This window comes from Fomitopsis serialis (genome assembly GCF_022376445.1).
Source record: "Fomitopsis serialis strain Sig1Antser10 chromosome Unknown B0H18scaffold_3, whole genome shotgun sequence".
Lineage (NCBI taxonomy): Eukaryota > Fungi > Basidiomycota > Agaricomycetes > Polyporales > Fomitopsidaceae > Fomitopsis > Fomitopsis serialis.
Genome location: NW_025954963.1, coordinates 1,186,209 through 1,205,775, shown reverse-complemented (window position 1 = coordinate 1,205,775; position 19,567 = coordinate 1,186,209). Strand labels below are relative to the sequence as shown.

The following is a 19,567-nucleotide window of genomic DNA, read 5'->3' as shown; positions in this document are numbered from 1 at the left end:
CGTTCCCACTGAACCCTCAGCCGCGCCCCGGCTGGGTCAGCTGTCTCTGCTCTGGGTGCCGTCCAGGTGGTGCATAACGTCTATGTGGGTTGATCCCCGGTTGGGCACATACAGTCTGTTTTCTAGAGGCACCTGCCCAACGTCAACTGCCTTCGCGAACGGGAACAACAGGACGCCCAATACCCACCTGCGGGTTACCACGACCTCCCCTCAGCTAACTCGCAACCATCGAACACAGCGCAGCCGCAATGTCGTCGTTCACTCGTCTGTCCTACTCAACTATGCGTCTCGCTCCTCTTGCGAGGGCGTCTCGACGTTCCGCAGGCCAAGTGCGGCTTGCGCATGGCGAGGCTGAGCACGGCGCGCATGGCCACGGCGGCCACCCCCCTTACAACGTAAGGCATACCTATCAATCAGCCGTTCGCTGTCTGACCGCCTTCCAGCCCATGCCCTTCTCCTACGACAACAAACGGGCATTTGCCATCAAGTACACCATTTTCTGCCTCACAGGCTTCGGGCTGCCCTTCGTAGCTGTCGTTTACCAGTTGTGAGCCTCTCATTGCCATTACACGATGCGAAGGTGGGACACGAATCTGATGTACGGCTCAGGCGCAAATCCGGCGGCGCAGCTGTTGTTTGACCGGGTCGTCTCAGACAGACCCACTGCTCCAGTCCACTTACGACCTAAATATCTTGTCTGCCTTTTAGGTCGTAGGGGTTCGTCGTGTATGTATATTCCAGTAGTGATATACATGTCCAAGATAGAATGAGCAGACGACCTCACATCGAGGCCTTCCCTCTCGGCTCGAACGGTAGTCCCAAGGCAATGACACCTGCGACGATGAACAACGCACCGGACACATAGATCGGAGCGCTCGTTGCCAGGTTTGCATACAGAGCGATAATGGGTGCCTTGGGGCGATCATTAGCATGAAAATGAGTGAAACAATGGTCACTAATGAACGAGAGGCTCACCATGATACCGAAGATACGATTCGCACTCGCCACTATTGCGTTTCCAGTCCCTCGGCCACGCGTCGGGAACAATTCCGGTGAAACGGCGTAGAGCACACCGTACATGATGTTGGACGTAAAGGTATACGCGCAATTCCAGCCCAGCAGTGCGTTCGACGTTCGGGCGGTTGTGCTTGCGAAGAGGAACACCCCAGTGATGACTGAAGCCGCAATGCATCAGTCGTCTCCCGACCCCCGGGCTCGAAAGAGAGTGATTTACCAGTGGAAAGCGCGAGACTGCCGCGACGACCCAAGTAGGGTATCTCCACCATCCATCCTGCAAGGAGGGCGCCAGGAATCCCGATTACACTCAAGATGACTTGCTGTGTACATGTTGAAATATAGTGTCTCCCAGTCGAGCCGCTGAGCACTTACGTTACGATAGGTGATGTAGACCGAGCCGTCCCCGAAGTCGGCACCTCGGGACTGCAGGCTGTGTGAATGGATTGCTCAGTGCTTCGCACGCACATAACATTGAGGCCTGGGACTTCACTCACAAGTAGTCAACGAAACCATTGTATCTGCCGGGTATCAGCACCCTTGACACGCGACACAGACTAAGACTCACAGAGGGAACGCCAAACCGATTAGTGCCCAGACAGCGATGAGCAAACTCGTTGACCATGCGAGCTTTCTGGTAGCGAAAAGTGTTTTGACATAGTCCGCACTGAACTTCCGCAGCTGCCTCATCACCGCCGCGGACGCACTTGTGTCCATTGGCAGCTCCTCCACCACGCTGACACCTGTCTTCCCCAGGCCACCAGCCTGCTCAAGCATCTCCAGCGTTAAACTGCTCGTGCATCCATTGTATGCTGCGATCTTGTGGATGACCTCGACCGCCTCCGCGTCGCGTCCACGGCCCATCAAGTACTTCGGCGACTCATACAAATGGAAGACGAAGAAGCGGAGCACGAAACACAGCAGCATCAGGCCACCCATGGCGTAGAGGAAGTAGCGCCATCCCTGGTTCTGCGAGCGCGGGCAGTCACCGGGGGCGCCTCCTGGGCAGGAGAAGTTGTCGATCAGTGGCCAGGCGACAAGGCTGCCGACGAGCTGGCCGAACGCCCACCATATGGACAGCACGGTGAGCAGGTATTGATGTGAGCCAGGAATGAACTCTGATTGCATGTCAGTCGGCATGTCTTACGAGCGCGTTGTGCATACGTACCGAGGAAGACCGCGGAGTCCACAGGAAGGTTGCCGCCCACCCCGATACTCCACACGGCGGCGAGCGAGCAAAGGGCGATGTAGTTTGGGGACGCGCCTGCTGCGACGGCGAAGACACCAGTGATGAGAAGGGTGAGGTTGAAGCACCATCGTCGACCCCAGACATCGGAGGCGACGCCCCAGAAAGCAGCGCCGACTAGTAGGCCGATGTTTTGTGCGAGCTTGAGGAACGGGCCCTGGAAGTTGAACTCGTTGACCACTGGCGTATAGATCAGCCCCGTGACAATGGGCCATAGATTATCCCTGTGGTCGATGAAGGTCAAGATGCAGGGCAGAGTAGTGCGCGACAGTACTCACGAGAACCATCCAAAGCCAGCAACGATGAACAAGTACCACTTGGTCGGGATGTTACAACACGGAACACGGTGGGCCATTCCTGTATCAACTCACCTGATACTTGCCCATTCCTATCTCCTGGAATGCTTCATTCAGGACGCGAGCCTTTGCTAGGTAGACAGGATCGACGCCAAACTCGTCTTCGTCGTACACATCCTGCGTCTCGGCCTGTATACCGTGCGCGCCCGCTTCGACATTGTCAGGCCGCTTCTCGTCGTTGTAGAGCTTGTCGTCTGACGGTGTTCGTGCTCGTGGCGCGTCCATGTTTTTGCCGGCGTATAGGCTAAGGATCTGCGGTCGCCTCGCCCAGGTCTTATCGCAGGTGTTGCGCAGGTGTGTGGAGAAGCTAGCGCTCCTGCAAGCGCTTACCGCATCTTCCTGTGGAATCACGTCTGTGTGTATTATGGCAGGCGGATGGCAGGCTCCCAGGGGCGCCGCGGCCATATGTCGAAATCTGCACCAATTGATGTCGCGATGTCATAGGAGCATGTGCATAGCACTGCATACGGTATGTATTGTGAAAGTCGAGAAGATCAATAGCCGGCAGACGCTGAGTCCAGTTGAGTCATTGCACCGAGGAATCGGTGGTGGTGGTGGTGGAGGAGGAGGAGGAGGAGGAGGAGGAGGAGGATGAGGATGGTCCCTTCAGCCACAGCTGGCCACCGAGTCGGACTCGGTAGCGCCAACGAGCTGTGTGATGTACAGTTGATATACAAATTGCACGAAAGTTGAGTTTGACGAGATCCTAACTGAATTTCGACAGGTTGGACAATACGGTACACTACGTTGTATGCAGGCCAGTTTAGATAGGTGCTCTAGTCTACTGCATCAAGTCGCTGAATGTCCTTGTTCAATTCGATGTAAATAGCACTTCGAGCTCAAGCTTCAAGGCTTTACCCACGAATGTACTTGAACTGCCGCACTGACATTGTTCAAGTTTGCCAGATGTGTTAAATAAGGCCCACTGGTGATTACAGGTGTGCGAGTTCTATATTGAGGCCTTTCCTCTCGGGTCATACGGGAGGAGGAATGATAGTATGCCCGCCGCAATGAACATCGCACCAGCCACGTATATTGGAACCGAAGTTGCGAGGTTTGCGTACAAGGCGACGATCGGTGCCTTTCAAAAAGGCCGGAGAAAGTCAGCGCTCAGTCCGCGGCAGATGGTCACACAACACGAGGGTGTCCCGACGAGCAAGAAGAATGGACTCACCATGACACCCGTGATCCGATTTGCCGCGGCGACGATTGCGTTTCCTGTTCCCCGGTCGCGTGTGGGGAACAGCTCCGGTGAAACGGCGTATAACACGCCGTACATCACGTTACTCGTGAATGTGTAGGCACTATTCCAAGCTAGCAATGCATTGGATGTACGCGCCGTGGTCGCCGCGAAGAGGAAGACACCTGTGATAACTATACTAACATCAGCAACTGATGGTGGTCAGTGGGATGACCACCTCGCTGACCGGTTGAGATACCCATGGTTCCTCTGCGGCCTAGGTATGGCAGTTCAACCATCCACCCTGCGAGGAGGGCACCCGGCATCCCTACCGCGCTCAGGATTACTTGCTGGCGTCAGACGAAATGGTGAGTCTCAACTTAATAACAAGACGAAGGTCGCACACTCACATTGCGATATGTGATGTACAGCGAGCCATCTCCGAAGTCAGTGCCTCGCGTTGCCAAGCTGTGAATCAGTGGTCAGGTTTCATTTTGGGCGTTCTAAAGATGAAGCACCCACAAGTAGACGATGAAGCCGTTATATCTGACAGCACATATTCAGCACTGCACAAATCACAAGGCGTGCGGAACTCACAATGGGAAGGCAAGCCCAATAAGAGCTATGGAGTACGGTGAGTCACGCCGGAGGGCAAAGCTAAGCCGCATACGCACCCCAGATAGCGATCAACAAACTCGTCGACAAAGCCAGCTTCTTCGTCGCAAATAGACTTCGCACATGCTCTCCACTCATCATCTTCAGCTTTCTCAGTATGGCGCCCTTCGCGCTCGTGTCCATAGCCCCTTTGGCACCGCCTCTTTCGGCCAATTTCCCCACAAGTTCGAGCTTCTCCAGAGTCACACTACACGTCCGACCGTTGTATTCAGCGATCGCCTGCATGATCTTGACAGCCTCGGCGTCGCGTCCTCGCCCCATCAGGTACTTCGGACTCTCGTGCAGGTGGAAGATGAAGCGGAGGAACCAGCAGAGGAGCATCAGCCCGCCCATGCTGTAGAGGAAGTACCGCCAGCCCATGTTGGAGCTCCGCGGACAGTCGGCCGCAGAGGCGCATGAGAAGTCGGTGAGGAGCGGCCAGGCGACGAGACTGCCGACGAGCTGCCCGACGGCCCACCAGATGGAGAGAACTGTGAGGAGATATTGATGTGACGCAGGAATGAATTCTGCTCGGTGACTTGTAAGCGGGAGAAGCGTACGGTTCTACTAGGCATACCTAGGAAGACGGCAGAATCGACGGGCAGATTACCGCCAACCCCGACACTCCATGCAGCGGCCATGCCGCACAAGGCGACTTTATTCGGGGAGGCCCCAGCTGCCACCGAGAATACACCCGTGATGAGGAGCGTAAAGTTGAAGCACCATCTGATTATACCGTCTGAGCCTGAGAAAGGGTCATGGATAATGAGGAAGACATACCGTCGTCCCCACACGTCCGAAGCCACGCCCCAGAATACACATCCAACGAGCAGACCCAGACTCTGTCCAAGCTTCAAGTATGGGCTAGGGAAGTTGAATTCGTTCGATACGGCGGTGAGAATCAGCCCCGTTACGATCTGTGAGTTACAAGAGGTGAACGACGGTCAGGCCGCGACCGTGTCGTGGTACGCACAGGGTAGAGGTTGTCGCTTGAATCGGACCGTTGTGAGATTGACTTCACAGTGATCGGGTAGAATATGCTCACGCGAACCAACCGAATCCTGTGATCAAGAAGAGCCACCACTATGTGGATGCAGATCCGAGTCAACAATTGAAGATGCGCCAGTATATGACCGCACACATACCTGGTATCTGCCCATTCCGATCTCCTGAAACGCGTCGTTGAGAATCTTTGCCTTCGCTTGATACACTGGGTCAACACCAGAGTCGTCCTCATCGTACAAGTCGCGAGGGTCTACACCCACCGGCAGCACGCCCGCGACGTCCGCCGCATACTTTTCTTCAGCACCTGCCTTTTCGTCGGAAGACGCTCGTGTTCGTACAGTGTCCATGGTCGTGTGCACCTAAGTTACTTGCGTAGAAGAGGGAGCAGGTCGCGCGAGGCTCCAGGACGGAGTCTTTTCTGTGCGTATAAAAAGGTTCTCGGATAAGGTGAGGAGCATCTCCACGCGGCCTTGACAGAGAAGAGAAAAAGGGTCAATGTTATCCTGCGATGGGAGCCCCATGGAGGGCTCACTATACGGCAGATCAGTGTTTGTCTCCTCGAACCCGCTCTCGCGCGAAAGGGATCACAGTGTCGGCTAATATGTCTGAAGGTGCTTGGCGGGAGCACGCCATATCAACTGGTCATACTGTCATGGAGCGCAGTTGACTGGAAAAGAGGGGACGAGCTCCTGCAGGCGCGATGTTTTGCAGCTGTGGGAGAAACCGGACATGTGCGGCAGCATAAGTATCGGAACCGACTACGAGACGCTAGTAGGCTCTATCAGGGTCTATATCATGAGTGATGAGCCCATCTAAGCTTGGAGTGGGGCTATGTAAGATAATTGGACCTACTGGTTGAAAGGCCTGAGTACCATTGTGAGATCAAGGCTCAAGCTAGTTCGCACTCGATCTGGAAGATTTGTTGGCGCAGTTTTTTTTTTGTGGATGACCATTGCGGGCCAAGGCGATGACAATGGGTCAGCCACATTGGCACTCGCCTACCAGTGCTCCCGGGAAAACGCATACACGCACGTCGTTTTCTGTCAGTGTGAGACTCGCTCGTCGTGGATCTACCTCATGGCAGAAAGCCGTACTAGTACCCACTGAAATCCTTAGGACCGCATTCGTCGCAAAATCCGACGCAGATTCGACATCAGAGGCATTCCATCGTGCTGTACGGGGTGCGCAGGGATCAACAATCTGCAGACAAAGAGTTGAAGGTACATACCATGCACCCAGTCTCTGAATTGGCCATGCATCCCGGATCCGTGCAACTGACTCCGCGGCACGTTCTCCAGTCTAAGCACAACTTATCTCAACAGGATTCGAGGACTCATGGTAAGTGACCTCTCGTAGATTGTTGACCTGTGGACTTCGGCATCAAAGGTCAATTGGTGTGTGAGCGACTGAGCCCAATCTGCCGTGTAATAGTATAAGTACCAGGATGTATCCTGGGGTATGAAGGTGGGCGAAATGGTCACATCTGCCTGAGGAGCACAAGTATGTATCCTGAGGCGTCGAGTGGTTGCGATCGTCCGGGATGACACGACACACGCACATTTGCATCATACCATCATTCTGAAGGACTACAAAATGTCAGATGATCCTTCGGGATCGTTTGTAGCTCAGCAAGTACTCAATATACTTGCAGAAGGGAGGCCGGGCAGCGGTATGCACAGTACGTGCCGGAAAGCAATGAATTCTCTGCAAAGTGAATGCCAACGCCGGCAGCGGCCTCCATGCCTGCCCAGAGATCAAAGCGGAAGACTCACTCTCCTCACGGCCGACTATGGCGCACGTTGACACAGCGACGAAGAGCGAGTGTTTCTGCTGCCAGTGACAAGGCGATGTCGACCGGGATATCGGTGCGGGGCGAGGATGAGGCGGGCGCTGCGCCGCCGCGACCCACTGGACTGATGCACACAGCACGCACCTATCTCCACTCCCCCGACTCGGGCCTCAAACCCTTCTTTGGCCTCTTCTCCCATTTTGCTGGGCGAGCTATCCTCCTCATCGCCGCTTCGCGCTATCGCTATACGGGCTACATACACTAGCTGAAGTTTATGTGCGGCCGCAGGACGTCCCGTGCAAGTTAGCCACCGCCCCCACGCCGCCTGACGATGTTACCGCCCGCGCTCCTCATTGTTGTCTCGACTTTGCTCTCTCAGATTGTTGCTCTACCAACGGAGCATGGCCCGGACCAATTTGTGATTGAGGGGCCACGGATACAGAGGGAATACGAGAATGGGGAACTACCACCAGTAGAGAATACTCTGGGGTGGGTGGACCCGAGGCTACATGGCGGCAGGTTGCTCGACGTACGTCCCTCCGTTGCTCCTCTTCTGGGTCCTCATGGTTCATCTTACATGCCTCAGTTCACGACGAAACGTCTGGGGGAACCGCTGAATGTCATCATCTCCGCGCTCTCTGATCCCTTCATCCTCACCGAATCCGGCCTGCACACCTACGCCAAGTCCATCGGCTTCTCGAAGGAGTGCCTCGGGCTACACTATGGACATGTCCACGACGCCGACCTGGGCGATGGGCTCGGTCGCAAGCCGGAGCAGCTTCTCTATCGCCAGGACTACTTCCCCGTAATCGGGACCTGCTGGGAGAGCGTGAGGGGCGGTCACCATTTCCGGGCGTGGAAGCAGAATGGGACCATCGCAGATAGCGGGGCGTGGTTTCTTGGGTGCGTTGCCTGGCTAGTCACGAAACTTTACTCTCCGGACGCTCACCTCACATCGCAGTGCATCGCTTGAGAAGGACTCGTCCAAGAACCATCTCATTGAGGATGACGGTTACAACCTCGGACGAAACTATATTGTCGAGCAAGCAATCGCGGGTAGCCACTGGAGCGGTATGTGGTGGAAGGGGGATGTGGAGTGGCGGCGCGGTCTCCTTGAGAAAGGCAGCCGAGGTGCGTTCTCGGGTTGCGAACCACACTCGCGTACTCATCCCGCATGCATGTTACCGTAGGCGTCAACCACGACATCGAGCAAGATGGCCTCGTTGCGATTCTCACAGTCGTGCGGCTCTGACCGCCACCGCCACCCACCTGCGTAGCAGTTAGAACATGATACTAACGACTCATCACGACTTCACTGCGAGAAGCTCTGCAACCTAACTGTGGACATCCATGCGCATGTATTTATACGTGTATTATTCTTGTATATGGGACTATGTACCGCCCGTTTCGTACACTTGGCGACGATGTAACTTAGTTGGATTATTCAAGTAGCATACTAGCAGTGCTGTCTATTTCTCAATGGTTGGCTCACTAATACTGGCCCTGGTGAGTGATTTCATGTCCCGAGGATGCTGGGGTGGATTCGAGAAAGCATTTCTCGTGGTTCTCAGTGAGCTCTTCGTCAAATGGAAGCATGCAGTTTCCCTCACGATATCGTTTCGAAGTTCTAGGATTGCATACAAAGGACATCCCAGCCACTATGCGAACACACTCCGCATCCTACACCCTCAGCATTTCTCCCCGGGCTGCCTGGTTGTGGGGGTGATCAACTGCGGGAAACAGCTGTTCCTGTTAACGGCAACGCTGACGGTCGGCCCTCCATCGAAGGACTTCACGGCGTAGGAGTTGTCCCCTGCAAGCATGGCGGTCTTGGACTTGTTCTCCTCCAGCGACTTCTCGATCGCGTCGGTGCACATCTGCTCGACTATGTCCCTGGTATACCTGCCTGTGAAGGCTTGCTGCTTGTTGTTGACGAGCCCCGTCACCTTGCCGTCGATGAACAGCGTCTTTGTCTTCCTGCCGTCCATCTGCAGAGGGAAGAATCAGTTTCCCAAGCTCATAGGGCAAGCGGACGAAAGGACGTACTCCAAAGGGAACTGTTGCAAGCGATGTTTGCGGGTTGATGACCATATCCGCAGCAGACTTGGGGTTGCGTTTAAGCCATGTCGAGGTGAGGTGTCTGCCGGAGCCGGGTTTGTCGCCGTTGCCGTCGAACACATGACTCTCCATGCCTTTCCAGATCTTCTCTGCATCTGCCCTGGAAACGGTGTTACTGGCCCCGCCACCACCGTGTGCGGGTTGCTGGAACGGGCAACAGCTTATCATTAAGTGTTTGTATCGTTGACGAGAACCACCAGGACCGACTTTGCCTATACTCTTGCACTGAGCCGCGTTGGTTGCAAGTGTCCCCCCGGTATGTGCACTCCTCGCGACGCATTGGTGGGTGTTGAACGTGAATCCACAGATATTCTTCTTCACTGCAGTTTGTCTGAAGAGTCAGAATGCATGACGCCTTTGTGACAGAGAGAAGTAACGCACCGCAATCGTCGCAATCGGTGATCTTGCCGCACACTTCCGCGTCGTCCCGTGGTTCCACAGGCACTGCTTGTACGAGGAGAAGTACGCAGAACAGGGTGACGACGGCGAACAGGGAAGTTGTGAAACGCATGATAACGGTTGGGTTGGCCGGTGCGTCAATGTGGAAGTCGTGAAAGGAGAGGTTAACGGTATTAACAGAACGTGAAGGTATGCTATCGCGCAAGGTGAAGATGTAGGACCAGCCTGGGCGCAACGATTCGCGCACTTTGTGTCTTATACCTTCCACGGTGACCATCATGCAGGCAACTCCTCGGATGACCCATGGAGCCGTCGGTGGTTCCAGAAATACTTTCAACTGCATCACACCCGTGCTGCTTCTGACGGTCGAACTGTCATGTACGTACAGCCTGCCGCCTGTCCTGGTGCTTGAAGTAGTTGGCTGAGGTGCTTCTAGCTCCGTCATTTGGACAGTGCCCGGTAGCTGCTCTGTTACAGCAGCTCTCCATGTTGAACGGAGTAAGATCTCCATCTCAGACAACGGAGGTGGTGGTGGATACTTCGCCGAAAGGCACAATCGCCGACACTGAAGCTGTCCGAGTCGTCTGTACGGGGATGCGACTGAGTTGCCAAGACTATCGGACATAGGCCGGATGTATCTTCGATGGCAAACGTCCGGAGCATGCCAGCTGAAATGCTAACGCGATTCTGTCACCGAGTCTGTGTTCTTATTGCGAACCACCATAAACGCTGGAAGTGCGAAAGGTGCCCGCGCCAAGATCCGATCATGGCAACTTGGTGTCAGTGACAATTCCGATTTGTAGTGCATGTTCTATGTGCCCATGGAGATATTTGCCCTGCAGGGTTGTCACATCTGCAGTACGTCAATGGTGTATGCTGTGCACCAACTGTACACCTTAATGACGGTCTGGGGCGCGTCGCAGACCTCAAAACCGTGCGTCAGACGCGTCTCTATCATCCGCAACCGTCACGAAGCCCGGTACAAAGGTAAGTGGGCCCAACTAAGCTACACTGTGTCGACGTGCTCAATACATCAAACTAGATCGTGACTTTCACCATCCGTACCCATGTCTCCTACGATTTCTCAACCTTCCACTCTCGATGGCGACGTCGAATCATTCTTCGTACAACAACCATACGTGCTCACGTTCAGCAAGGCTATCGACGTCTGGCGTATCGGAGCCCAGAACGAGCTTTTCGAACATTCCACGCGCCTCTTCGACTTCGTTGCCTATCCGCCGCATGGGCTCAACCCCATCATCGACATCGAGCGTAGCATCGTGGTTATCCCTGATCGCGGTTCAGGCTCTCCTCTCCTCTGGGTGTTCAGCCTCACCGACGGTCGGCTCATCCGGAAACCCGAGCTTTACGGCTCCCTTGCGCAGGTCCCGCTTCAGTATGCCGATGGGAAGGTCCTCGTCGCTGTCGAGGAAGACGAGGACCGCGCCCCGCCCCACGGCCTCACCACTCTCCTGCTTTGCGACATAGCGGAAGAGGACTGGCTTTTGGGCGGTGTCAACCTCCCCGCTCGTGACCCGTGAACAAAGACGGCTCAACACAGTCGGAGGCGTGCTCGTGCCCGCCGCGCTCAGGCCAAACGGCGACATCATCGCGACATCCTCCGAGGCGTGGCATGACAAAATGGACGTCCTGCGCTGGCGCGGTCCCGACGTCCCGGATTTCCCAGAGCCAGACGCGAGCTTTGAGCTCGCCGTCTCCCTCGAGGATGGCGATCGAATTCACCCTACGTGCAGCGCGCCCTTGGGCGCAAACAGCTTCCTCTTAGCTGTCTACGAGGCAGACAGCGGCGCGCTCCCGAAGGGAGGCGGTTGCCAGACTACGATCTACGCCATCGACTCGGACGCCATGAACATCCGATGGCGCTCTGAACCAGTTGGCGGTGCTATACACGAGGTCCACTATGTCGCTGCGCTGGATGTAGTCGTTGCATTCGGCAGGCATGACAATGGAGACGCTCAGGAAGCGGATCCGTTCACCTTCATTCTCGTTCTTGATCCTGCGACGGGCACGCAGAGGAAGATGGAGACGATCATCCATCGTATCCAGGGCAGTCCAGTAGAGTACTGTGGGCTCGGTCGAAGGGCGGGCGACCTTGCGCTCGTCGTTGTCTTCGGGGACATGTCAATGTGTGTCGCCGATCTAAGGCGATTCCTGGAACAGGGCTTCCCAAAGAAAGGCGAGCGACTGGCCACTGTCACCTGGCTCATAGATCATATATTAGATCCACGGTGGAAGCTGTACTTGTAGTCGAGCGGACGATCATATTGTCAGTCAACGTGGACGACGCTAGTGGGTCATCACACATCCAATGTGTAGGTCTCGACTGCTTAGAATAATCAGGAGTTGTGCATTCAAGCACGCGGGGATGCATGTCACATAATCGCGGATGAGACAAAGGAATAAGCTAAAATTTAATTATACGGTCGCGTCTTGGGTTAAAGCACAGTGTTCACCGGATACCGATGCTAGAATTACTTACGCTATGAATGATTCGACAGTCAGGAATAGTACCGTGCGCGGCAACGGAAAGCTGAGCAAGGTACTACGGACCTTACATCTAGGACGCAAGTACACGAAGCTATACTTACTGTTGGCGGAAAACCCAGGTCGAGACGGAATGCATTTGTCCAATGCAGCCTAATGGTCAAAGCATCATGTGTTGCTTCAGAGGTCCAACAGTGACGAGGGGCTGGGCGGAATGAACCATATAATAATAATGCCAAGGGATAGGATACCAGAATGCAAGGTCCTCGAACATGAATCCAAACTGATCATCAGAGCGCCACGCCGGTACCAGCTGGCTCTGCTTCCTGCGGCTCGTGCTCCTGTATGCTCACGCCCCCATACACATCGTCCAAGTTCTGCAGCTTCACAGCCTCGCTCTGCACAGACCCTGCGACGCTCGCGTTGCTCACGCTATCCCTCGCACGCGGAAGCGGCGGTGATGCGGGATGTGGAGACGGCCCGCGAGACGACACAGATGCCGCCGAGCTGCTCTCCCTGCGTGTCGACGACGCTACCGACGTGCGCGAAGAGGGTGGCCGCGGCGTGAAGAATGAGCCAACCCAGCCGCTGAACCGAGTCGGCTCAGGAACCGGAGGAGGCGGTACGGGGACTGGGTGTGTCGCCGCCATACTCAAGGGACGCAAGCCGCTCGAGCGCGACTGGGGCCGTGCAGGGTCAGATACACCCCTCATCGAAGGTGGCCGCGAAGGCGGTGAACTACCAGCCTTGCTGACCTCGTCCGCACTGCTGGACGTGCTCGTGGACCCTGCCGAACCATCGCTCGAAGGGGTTGCGGACGCGGTCGGCGTTCCAGGTGCGGTACGCGGGGACAGCCAGCGACCACGCAGCCCTTCCATCGCTTTGATGACATTCGTGGACCCAGCGGTGATGGTACGGGATATAGCCTCCCTTGTCGGAGCCAGTTGCTGGTCTAGCTTGAGTTCCTGGATTCCTTCCGATAGCCGCAGTCCAACGTCGGCGATGACGGAGGGCTTCTCGCTACAAGGATGTCTACATAGCCTTCACGTAAGAGGAGATAGAATCGATGAGGAAGATCACATACCGCGCCTCAATGATGTCGAACAACATTGGATCGGTCACACGTTCCCATACTTCGTACGCATTTGTCTTCTTGAACTCCTGTATCCAAAGAGCATTAAAGTCTTGTGCTGAATTGGGGTCTCCTGTGCGTGCCTCTAAGCGCGAATAACAAGAAGCAGTGTAAGAGGCACTACCTTGGCCATCCGCCATCATGACGCCAGCTCCCCCAACTTTTGCCAAGAACGCAGAGTATTTTACGGAGGCGAGAGCGCCTGAGATGTACTCCTCGAACTAGTCTGACATTAGCTCATTGAACGCCAATACCTCGATCTCTGCGCACCTTTTGTCTAAGGTAGTCGTCACTGCCCTTGAAGCTAGGTCAGTAGTCTCAGTAATTGTGATCTTACTGTTCAAACATGATAGATACTCACTGCATGCCACTTGGTCTTGTTGGGTCATCATCGTATGTCTCGTTCACGTCCTTGACGATCTCGTCCATCCATTTCCGATCTGCGGCAGTCAACCCGGCCACACGCTCGACCGTCGGATCACGGAACTCCATCGTCCCATTCTCAACGTTGACGAGAAGGTCGACTTCCTTCTGCTGCGTGACGATGGTGTTCGTGCTGCCGCACAGCCAGCTTTGCGTGTCCTTCAACATGTCGAGCTGCTGAAGCGGTAGATATGGTTGGAAGAACGCGTCCTGGGATTGCGGACATCAGACAAACGAGCCGTACGGACCATGTATTGGTACGCACCTTGCCAAAGAGATCCAGGGGCAGGCCAACATACGCCATCATGCTCTTGTGATCGGACGTCCGCAATGATGTCGGTCGTGAGAGCGTCTGCGCTCGTGCAGTAAGTGGTGGCGAACCACAGTCATCCAGGTTCTGGAGGAGGCCTAGGTGATCTCCATGAGTAATCCGAAGGCTGTAGGCCACACACGGAGCATACCAGGCACCAGAGTGACCAGAGAGTACTGGTACGTGCACAGTCGCTCTACTGGGTGACCAAAGAACATGATCTACGACGGGTTTCAGCGTCGAATGTGCTCAGCACACCTGCTTGCCGTACCTTCTTCTGCAACATGAGAGCCTTCAAAAGAACAAGTGTTCGTTGCCGGAACGTATGCACGAGTTCCCGCCTAAACGCATCAGTACCCCGTAGCTCGTCAGCCTTGTTCCAGTACACTCACAGACTAGTCCCTGAGGTAGCCAGACGTACATGTCAACACTGACAACGCTTATAACTTGAACAACGCGCACCCATGTATAGCCCGCTCTCCGTCATCTGGCTCCGGAGTGAGTGTTCGAGCGATGTGTGGAAGTCATCCAGGATGCTCATGTCAGAGAAGTCGCGTTGCGCGAACAGCGCACGAGTGATCACACCGAGCCGGTCTCTGCGTCGACCGTGAGCGTATTTCGGTGCGTCTGTAATCGACCGCTTACCTGATGAGCCCGAACACGGGCTTCGAGGCGAGGACGACGACAGCTTTCTGCACCGTCGAGCGAGTAACTTCGGCCTCCTTTACCAGCAGCTCTGCGGCGCTGATTTGCCGGTTACATCTACATGGCATGTAAGGGTCAGCGGACGGAGAGATTGCGGAAGACTCGTACGTACGAGATTCCGAAGATGGTGGAGGGATTAGGGCCGGTCGGGACAAGGTGGAAGTAGGAATAGTCTTCCGACGACTGTGTAGAGTTCCGGTTCTCGGTAATAAAATGAGGACGCGCAACACTTACCAAATGCGCGCCGTCTGGGAGCGCAAGGAAGGGAAGGATCTTCGCAATCTCCTCGTCCTCGCATGCTGCTCCTCTAGAGAACTCGATCTTGGGGCCGACCTGAGACTGCGATGAGGACCTGTATGATGGCTAGCAGCGGCACACGTACCAAGTGGTCGAAATCCACCAATGCAATGCCGAGCACGAGCGGTCCCTGGTTTGCCTGAGGCAACAGAGACTCGGGCCGCGCCTTCTTCGAATACGAGTACGACGTTCCCTCCGACCCGGCTGACATCACGCTGTCCGTGTCACTCTTGCCTCTCACACCTACGAGAGGACGAGCAGATGGCGGAGGAGAAGCCAATGTCAGGGGCACGGGTGGTGGACTCGAGGGCTTCTCTCGTTCCTCCAGGACCGAAGGTGCTACGCTGGATATGGGAGACTCGCCGTCGTCCATTTTGCGTGCGAAGAAGCTCCTGTCGTCATCGACGTCTGAGCTGAAGTCCGTGTCCAGCGTGTTCCGCTTCGAGTACGTCAGGCTTTGACGGATATACGAGACAGGCGTGATAGCAGAGGGCGTCACCTGGTCCTCCTCTTCTTGCAGACCGAGATGAGCCGCAGGGCGCGGCGAGCGTGTAGGGGAAGACAGGGCGATGGATCGCTGCGACGCGGTGTCGCCGTCAGAGAAAGCAATGTCGGAGGAAGCACCCGACTCGTCGTGTTCGGGCTCTGGTTGCAGGAGGAAGTGCGTATTGAGCGCGATCGAGGAAGGCGAGTCGTCGAATGGCGACGGCGTCCCAGAGGTGGCATTGGCCATCTGTCGAACGGGCACAGCCATGAGCAGGTGAGTTGTGGCACGAGAAACAGTTGCACTGCATCATGATACCGTACCTTTCAGCGGGAGAGTAAGAGAGCACGAAATCTGCCGCTCGTGATGGCGATGTTCTCGGCGACAGGTCTTGAAGACTGGTCGGTCGTGTCCACGGATGGAGTGAGTGTGAATGTCGATTAAACGAGCGTCGTACGGTTCGTGCAGGAGAAGAGGACGGCAGTGTGCCAGAGAGGAGGAGGAACTTCCTAAGAGGAGGTTGGGAGGTTGCGGTGGGCCGCAGCACGTGCGCCTAGTTCACGCGACGGACGCGACTCGCGACTCGGACTCGGACTCGGCGAGTCGCGACACACCGTCACCAGTACTACCCTCGCCAGTGGCAGTCTTACACACTTTCTCCCCAGTTACGGTTGGGTACATCCCACCGAGGTTGGCACCGCGTACTACAAAAGTTGTCCTTCTTGACATTCGGAACAGCATCTCTGCTGTACGAATTTACTGCTCGTCCCGACGCCATGGCGCGTCCGAAAAGGATGTCGCAAGTCATGGCTGCGCTTCGTTATCAAGTTGTAGTTGCACGTCAGTACTTATGATTTCAATTCGATGTGCATTCACAGCATTCCACACAACAGTCTACAGGCCGTACCGAACATGCTTCGGGCTGTGCCCAGCGTAGGGCGTGAGCATGGACCGCAATGGCTCGGAGGTGAGTATGAAGCACCCGGCGACCTCAAACTTCAACGGGACTCACCGGCATGCAGTCGACTAGTGTTCTTATGGAGGGTACCCAAAAGCGACAATAGACCAAGAGCCGCTCCGACGAAGGGGGTTATCCTGTGCACGCTACGTCGGACCTCCGAGTCTGCGACCGCCCGGATCTCAAGCAGTGGGGGATCTTCTGTACATGGAACGCGGGAGAGTGCTCGAGCCTGGTTACATCCAACGTTGGTACTCTATCGCTCACAAGAAGTCGTGTCTGTCACTACACTAACATTTCCCCGCATTCTAGCGCAAGACTCGGGTCATCGAAGCTGGATTAGCCCGTCTTCGCCTTCAACTGTCTCCATAATGTGGAGAATAACACGGCGCCCACGCATACCAAACCTATCTGCAGCCCCACAAAGTTGAGCATCCCTACTTGCACCCCGGCACCACCCCAAACGGCACCGCTCACGCGGCCGCTAAACATGCTATATTGGATCGCAAGACTGATGCGGCCATTCCACTCGCCCGGCAGCTGCTTCGACAGCAAGCTGAGCACTATCGTGCTGATGATGTTGAACCCGAGCGCGATCAAGAACCAGCACGCAAAGAAGCTCCCGTACGTGACCGTCCGCGTCGCCAGGATTCCCACCGCGGTGAGCAGGCCCGCCAGCCCGAGCGTCGTCCCAACGGCGAGTGTGTGGCGGTCCTGTACCCGGCGCGCGACGAAGAGGTTGGCGAAGAGGAGGGGGAAGGTGGAGACACCGCCGAGCGCGATGATGTTCCCCGCGGCGAACGGGCTGAAGTGGAAGGGGTTCAAGGGTGAGTCGGAGGAGGTGAAGACGGGAATGTTGGCCTCCCATGCCCCGAGGATGAAGAAGCAGGTCATTGCAAACCAACACATGGTCGCTGTGACTCCGATCTGAGGGCCCGTCATGCGGAAGCGGCTCGGGCGGGAGGCAGGTACGGTCGCTTCCTCTGCTTCAGGCCCCTGAGTGGCCACTTCCTGGACCGCTGACACAGTCTTCTCCTTACCATGCATGCCCTCAGCGCGAGATTGGTAGGCGCTAGTAGCGTGAATAGTCGGTGAGCCCTGGACAGCCTGAGCACTGTCGTCTTGTGACCGCTGGGGAGCTTCCGGAGAGGAGGGAAGAGCGTGCAGCTGCACCTCGGATGCCACGGGGCACGCTGGTGAGACATCCTCGTACGAGACTGCGGCGATTGCCCAGAACACTGCCCAGATACCCGCAAGGATCCACGTCGGGCTGGTGTATCCATTAAACACCGAGTTCGAGAATCCTATCTTGTAGCTAAATGGATAAAGTCAAATCTCAGCGCCAAAGCTGATGCGTGAATTGACACATACAGGAGGCCGCCCATAAACGGGCCGATACTGAACCCAAAACCCTGACCGAGCACAAGCCAACCCGCCAGCGTCGTTCGCCTCCTAATACCGACAATGCGCGGGTCGCTGCAATATCGCTTGGAGTACAGGAAGAACGTCATGGCTAGCCCGGACACCATCCGTCCTACGAGGATGAGGTAGAGCCAGTTCGCGGCATACGCGAGGCTATAGAGAACGTTCCCGATTATAGCACATGCACATGCAAAGTGCAAAGGGAGTTTGTATCTACCTGTCGAAGGGGATCTCAATGAATGAGGGACTGTTGACGGGCTTAGGAGCATTGCTTACCACCGTCATATTTCATCATTGGAACTAGGGCCAGACCGGCAAATACAACGGGAATGCCGATGGTGAGACCGGAGAACGTAGACGTGCCTCCTAGATGTTTTGCGTATTCGCTCGAAGACGAGACTACGATGAAGAACGTAACCTGTTCGACTGGTCATCAAGGGAAGATAAAGGTATTCATAATGAGTACATACCTGCATCAGCATACTGGCTACGAGCATGGTGACCAAGGATCGCAATTTCGGCAATTTAAAATCATCACTGTCGTCCGCGGTTTCGTGGCCTGCACTGTGCTCTTCCTGTGCATGGGAAGGTAAGGGCTGCCGAGAGAGTGAACTCGAGTCGCCTTCACTTTGGCGATGTCTGAGACGTGCCAGGTCAAACACTGTGGAGGGAATGCTCAGTCCGTAGCGTGCCATGGTAATGCTCGAGGTAAATGTATCGCCTACATATATATTGCCTCGACTAGGATGACCAATGCATGACTCGGACACGCTAAGTAGCAATGATGCAACCCTGACTCGAAGGCGCGTATGCTTTGAACTGCCCCGAGGCTCGAAAACCCAGGCGGGTGTCCATCTTGAACCGGCCAAGGCTTCAGCCCACTCGTCTCCGACTCGGACCTAGCAGTCAATCCAGTCATAGTTCATCCGGTTACACGGCAGGATGGAGACGGACAATGAAGTACCTCGTCTCAAGAACTTGAAGGTCACCTGAAGTTGCGCAAGAACAATATGATATCGCACCTTTGGGCGCGGAGATGCATGTCCTTACCTATATCCGGCCTCAGAGTTAGGTGACTAAGTCTCATACCAAAACCTTCCTTACCGCGCTAGGGATTTCTGTCGAACCTAAGACTCAGAGTCAGGAGGCCTCAGCACAACTCTCAGCAGCCTGAGTAACAGTTGCCACACCGTCCGATCGACATCGGGGGTTTTCGCAGTCGGCAGATGCCGACGGAGTGCTCACGGACCACGGTGAGCGCCAGCCTGAGGCGTGGACGCTGTCGCCGTTTGTCTCCTCGAATCCTCAAGCTCGGCTCAAGCTAGCAGTGGCAGTACTGAACGTGTGACCGTCATGTATATCGTACATCAGCTTGGATGTTCATGAAGACGTATGTATGATGGCAGCACGACCGGCCGTCACCGCGAGGAATACCTAGGGCGCCGGGGTGGCGGCACCATACTACGACCACTGTAAGTCTCCATTGACACTGACCCAACGGTCGAACGTCCATGGCTGGTTACGTCTTGCGAGGTGCTTTCCACACCAGACTGGTGGATATGCTCTTGAG

General features: G+C 55.6%; 7 protein-coding genes across 7 annotated transcripts; 2 read left to right on the top strand and 5 right to left on the bottom strand.

Annotated features, from left to right (window-relative positions):
• The first annotated feature begins 116 nt into the window (after positions 1-116).
• B0H18DRAFT_325136 (uncharacterized protein) lies at positions 117-627 on the top strand. Its single transcript, XM_048037580.1, has one exon. It carries the CDS (start codon positions 249-251, stop codon positions 549-551), a length of 303 nt encoding a protein of 100 aa, XP_047899888.1. The 5' UTR covers positions 117-248; the 3' UTR covers positions 552-627.
• A 153-nt stretch (positions 628-780) lies between these two features.
• Positions 781-2,841, bottom strand: B0H18DRAFT_868015 (MFS general substrate transporter; the record flags this gene model as incomplete). Its single annotated transcript, XM_048039911.1, has 9 exons — positions 781-912; positions 976-1,175; positions 1,235-1,337; positions 1,390-1,447; positions 1,512-1,535; positions 1,583-2,132; positions 2,183-2,484; positions 2,539-2,576; positions 2,632-2,841. 9 exons carry the CDS (start codon positions 2,839-2,841, stop codon positions 781-783), a joined length of 1,617 nt encoding a protein of 538 aa, XP_047899887.1.
• A 724-nt stretch (positions 2,842-3,565) lies between these two features.
• Positions 3,566-5,802, bottom strand: B0H18DRAFT_1113905 (MFS general substrate transporter; the record flags this gene model as incomplete). The annotated part of the gene is made up of 12 exons (XM_048033048.1): positions 3,566-3,697; positions 3,791-3,990; positions 4,044-4,146; positions 4,207-4,264; positions 4,319-4,342; positions 4,394-4,418; positions 4,471-4,977; positions 5,028-5,176; positions 5,231-5,367; positions 5,424-5,439; positions 5,496-5,533; positions 5,596-5,802. The coding sequence occupies 12 exons, from the start codon at positions 5,800-5,802 to the stop codon at positions 3,566-3,568; spliced, it is 1,596 nt and encodes a 531-aa protein (XP_047899886.1).
• Positions 5,803-7,326: 1,524 nt separating this feature from the next.
• On the top strand, positions 7,327-8,820 carry B0H18DRAFT_974214 (uncharacterized protein). The gene is made up of 4 exons (XM_048043983.1): positions 7,327-7,773; positions 7,831-8,147; positions 8,206-8,375; positions 8,435-8,820. Exons 1-4 carry the CDS (start codon positions 7,576-7,578, stop codon positions 8,494-8,496), a joined length of 747 nt encoding a protein of 248 aa, XP_047899885.1. The 5' UTR covers positions 7,327-7,575; the 3' UTR covers positions 8,497-8,820.
• Positions 8,821-8,932: 112 nt separating this feature from the next.
• B0H18DRAFT_1113903 (uncharacterized protein) lies at positions 8,933-10,041 on the bottom strand (the record flags this gene model as incomplete). The annotated part of the gene is made up of 4 exons (XM_048033047.1): positions 8,933-9,232; positions 9,291-9,506; positions 9,570-9,682; positions 9,744-10,041. 4 exons carry the CDS (start codon positions 10,039-10,041, stop codon positions 8,933-8,935), a joined length of 927 nt encoding a protein of 308 aa, XP_047899884.1.
• Positions 10,042-13,106: 3,065 nt separating this feature from the next.
• On the bottom strand, positions 13,107-16,110 carry B0H18DRAFT_974207 (transport protein Avl9-domain-containing protein). Its single transcript, XM_048043982.1, has 14 exons — positions 15,941-16,110; positions 15,219-15,866; positions 15,071-15,169; positions 14,949-15,019; positions 14,777-14,893; positions 14,594-14,727; positions 14,524-14,533; positions 14,403-14,472; positions 14,283-14,352; positions 14,087-14,229; positions 13,760-14,031; positions 13,669-13,702; positions 13,523-13,619; positions 13,107-13,471 (listed from the first exon to the last, which is right to left on the bottom strand). Exons 2-14 carry the CDS (start codon positions 15,864-15,866, stop codon positions 13,299-13,301), a joined length of 1,938 nt encoding a protein of 645 aa, XP_047899883.1. The 5' UTR covers positions 15,941-16,110; the 3' UTR covers positions 13,107-13,298.
• Positions 16,111-16,905: 795 nt separating this feature from the next.
• B0H18DRAFT_974197 (MFS general substrate transporter) lies at positions 16,906-19,048 on the bottom strand. The gene is made up of 6 exons (XM_048043981.1): positions 19,020-19,048; positions 18,952-18,966; positions 18,468-18,896; positions 18,274-18,415; positions 17,947-18,214; positions 16,906-17,890 (listed from the first exon to the last, which is right to left on the bottom strand). Exons 3-6 carry the CDS (start codon positions 18,690-18,692, stop codon positions 16,915-16,917), a joined length of 1,611 nt encoding a protein of 536 aa, XP_047899882.1. The 5' UTR covers positions 18,693-18,896; positions 18,952-18,966; positions 19,020-19,048; the 3' UTR covers positions 16,906-16,914.
• Between the last annotated feature and the right edge of the window lie 519 nt (positions 19,049-19,567).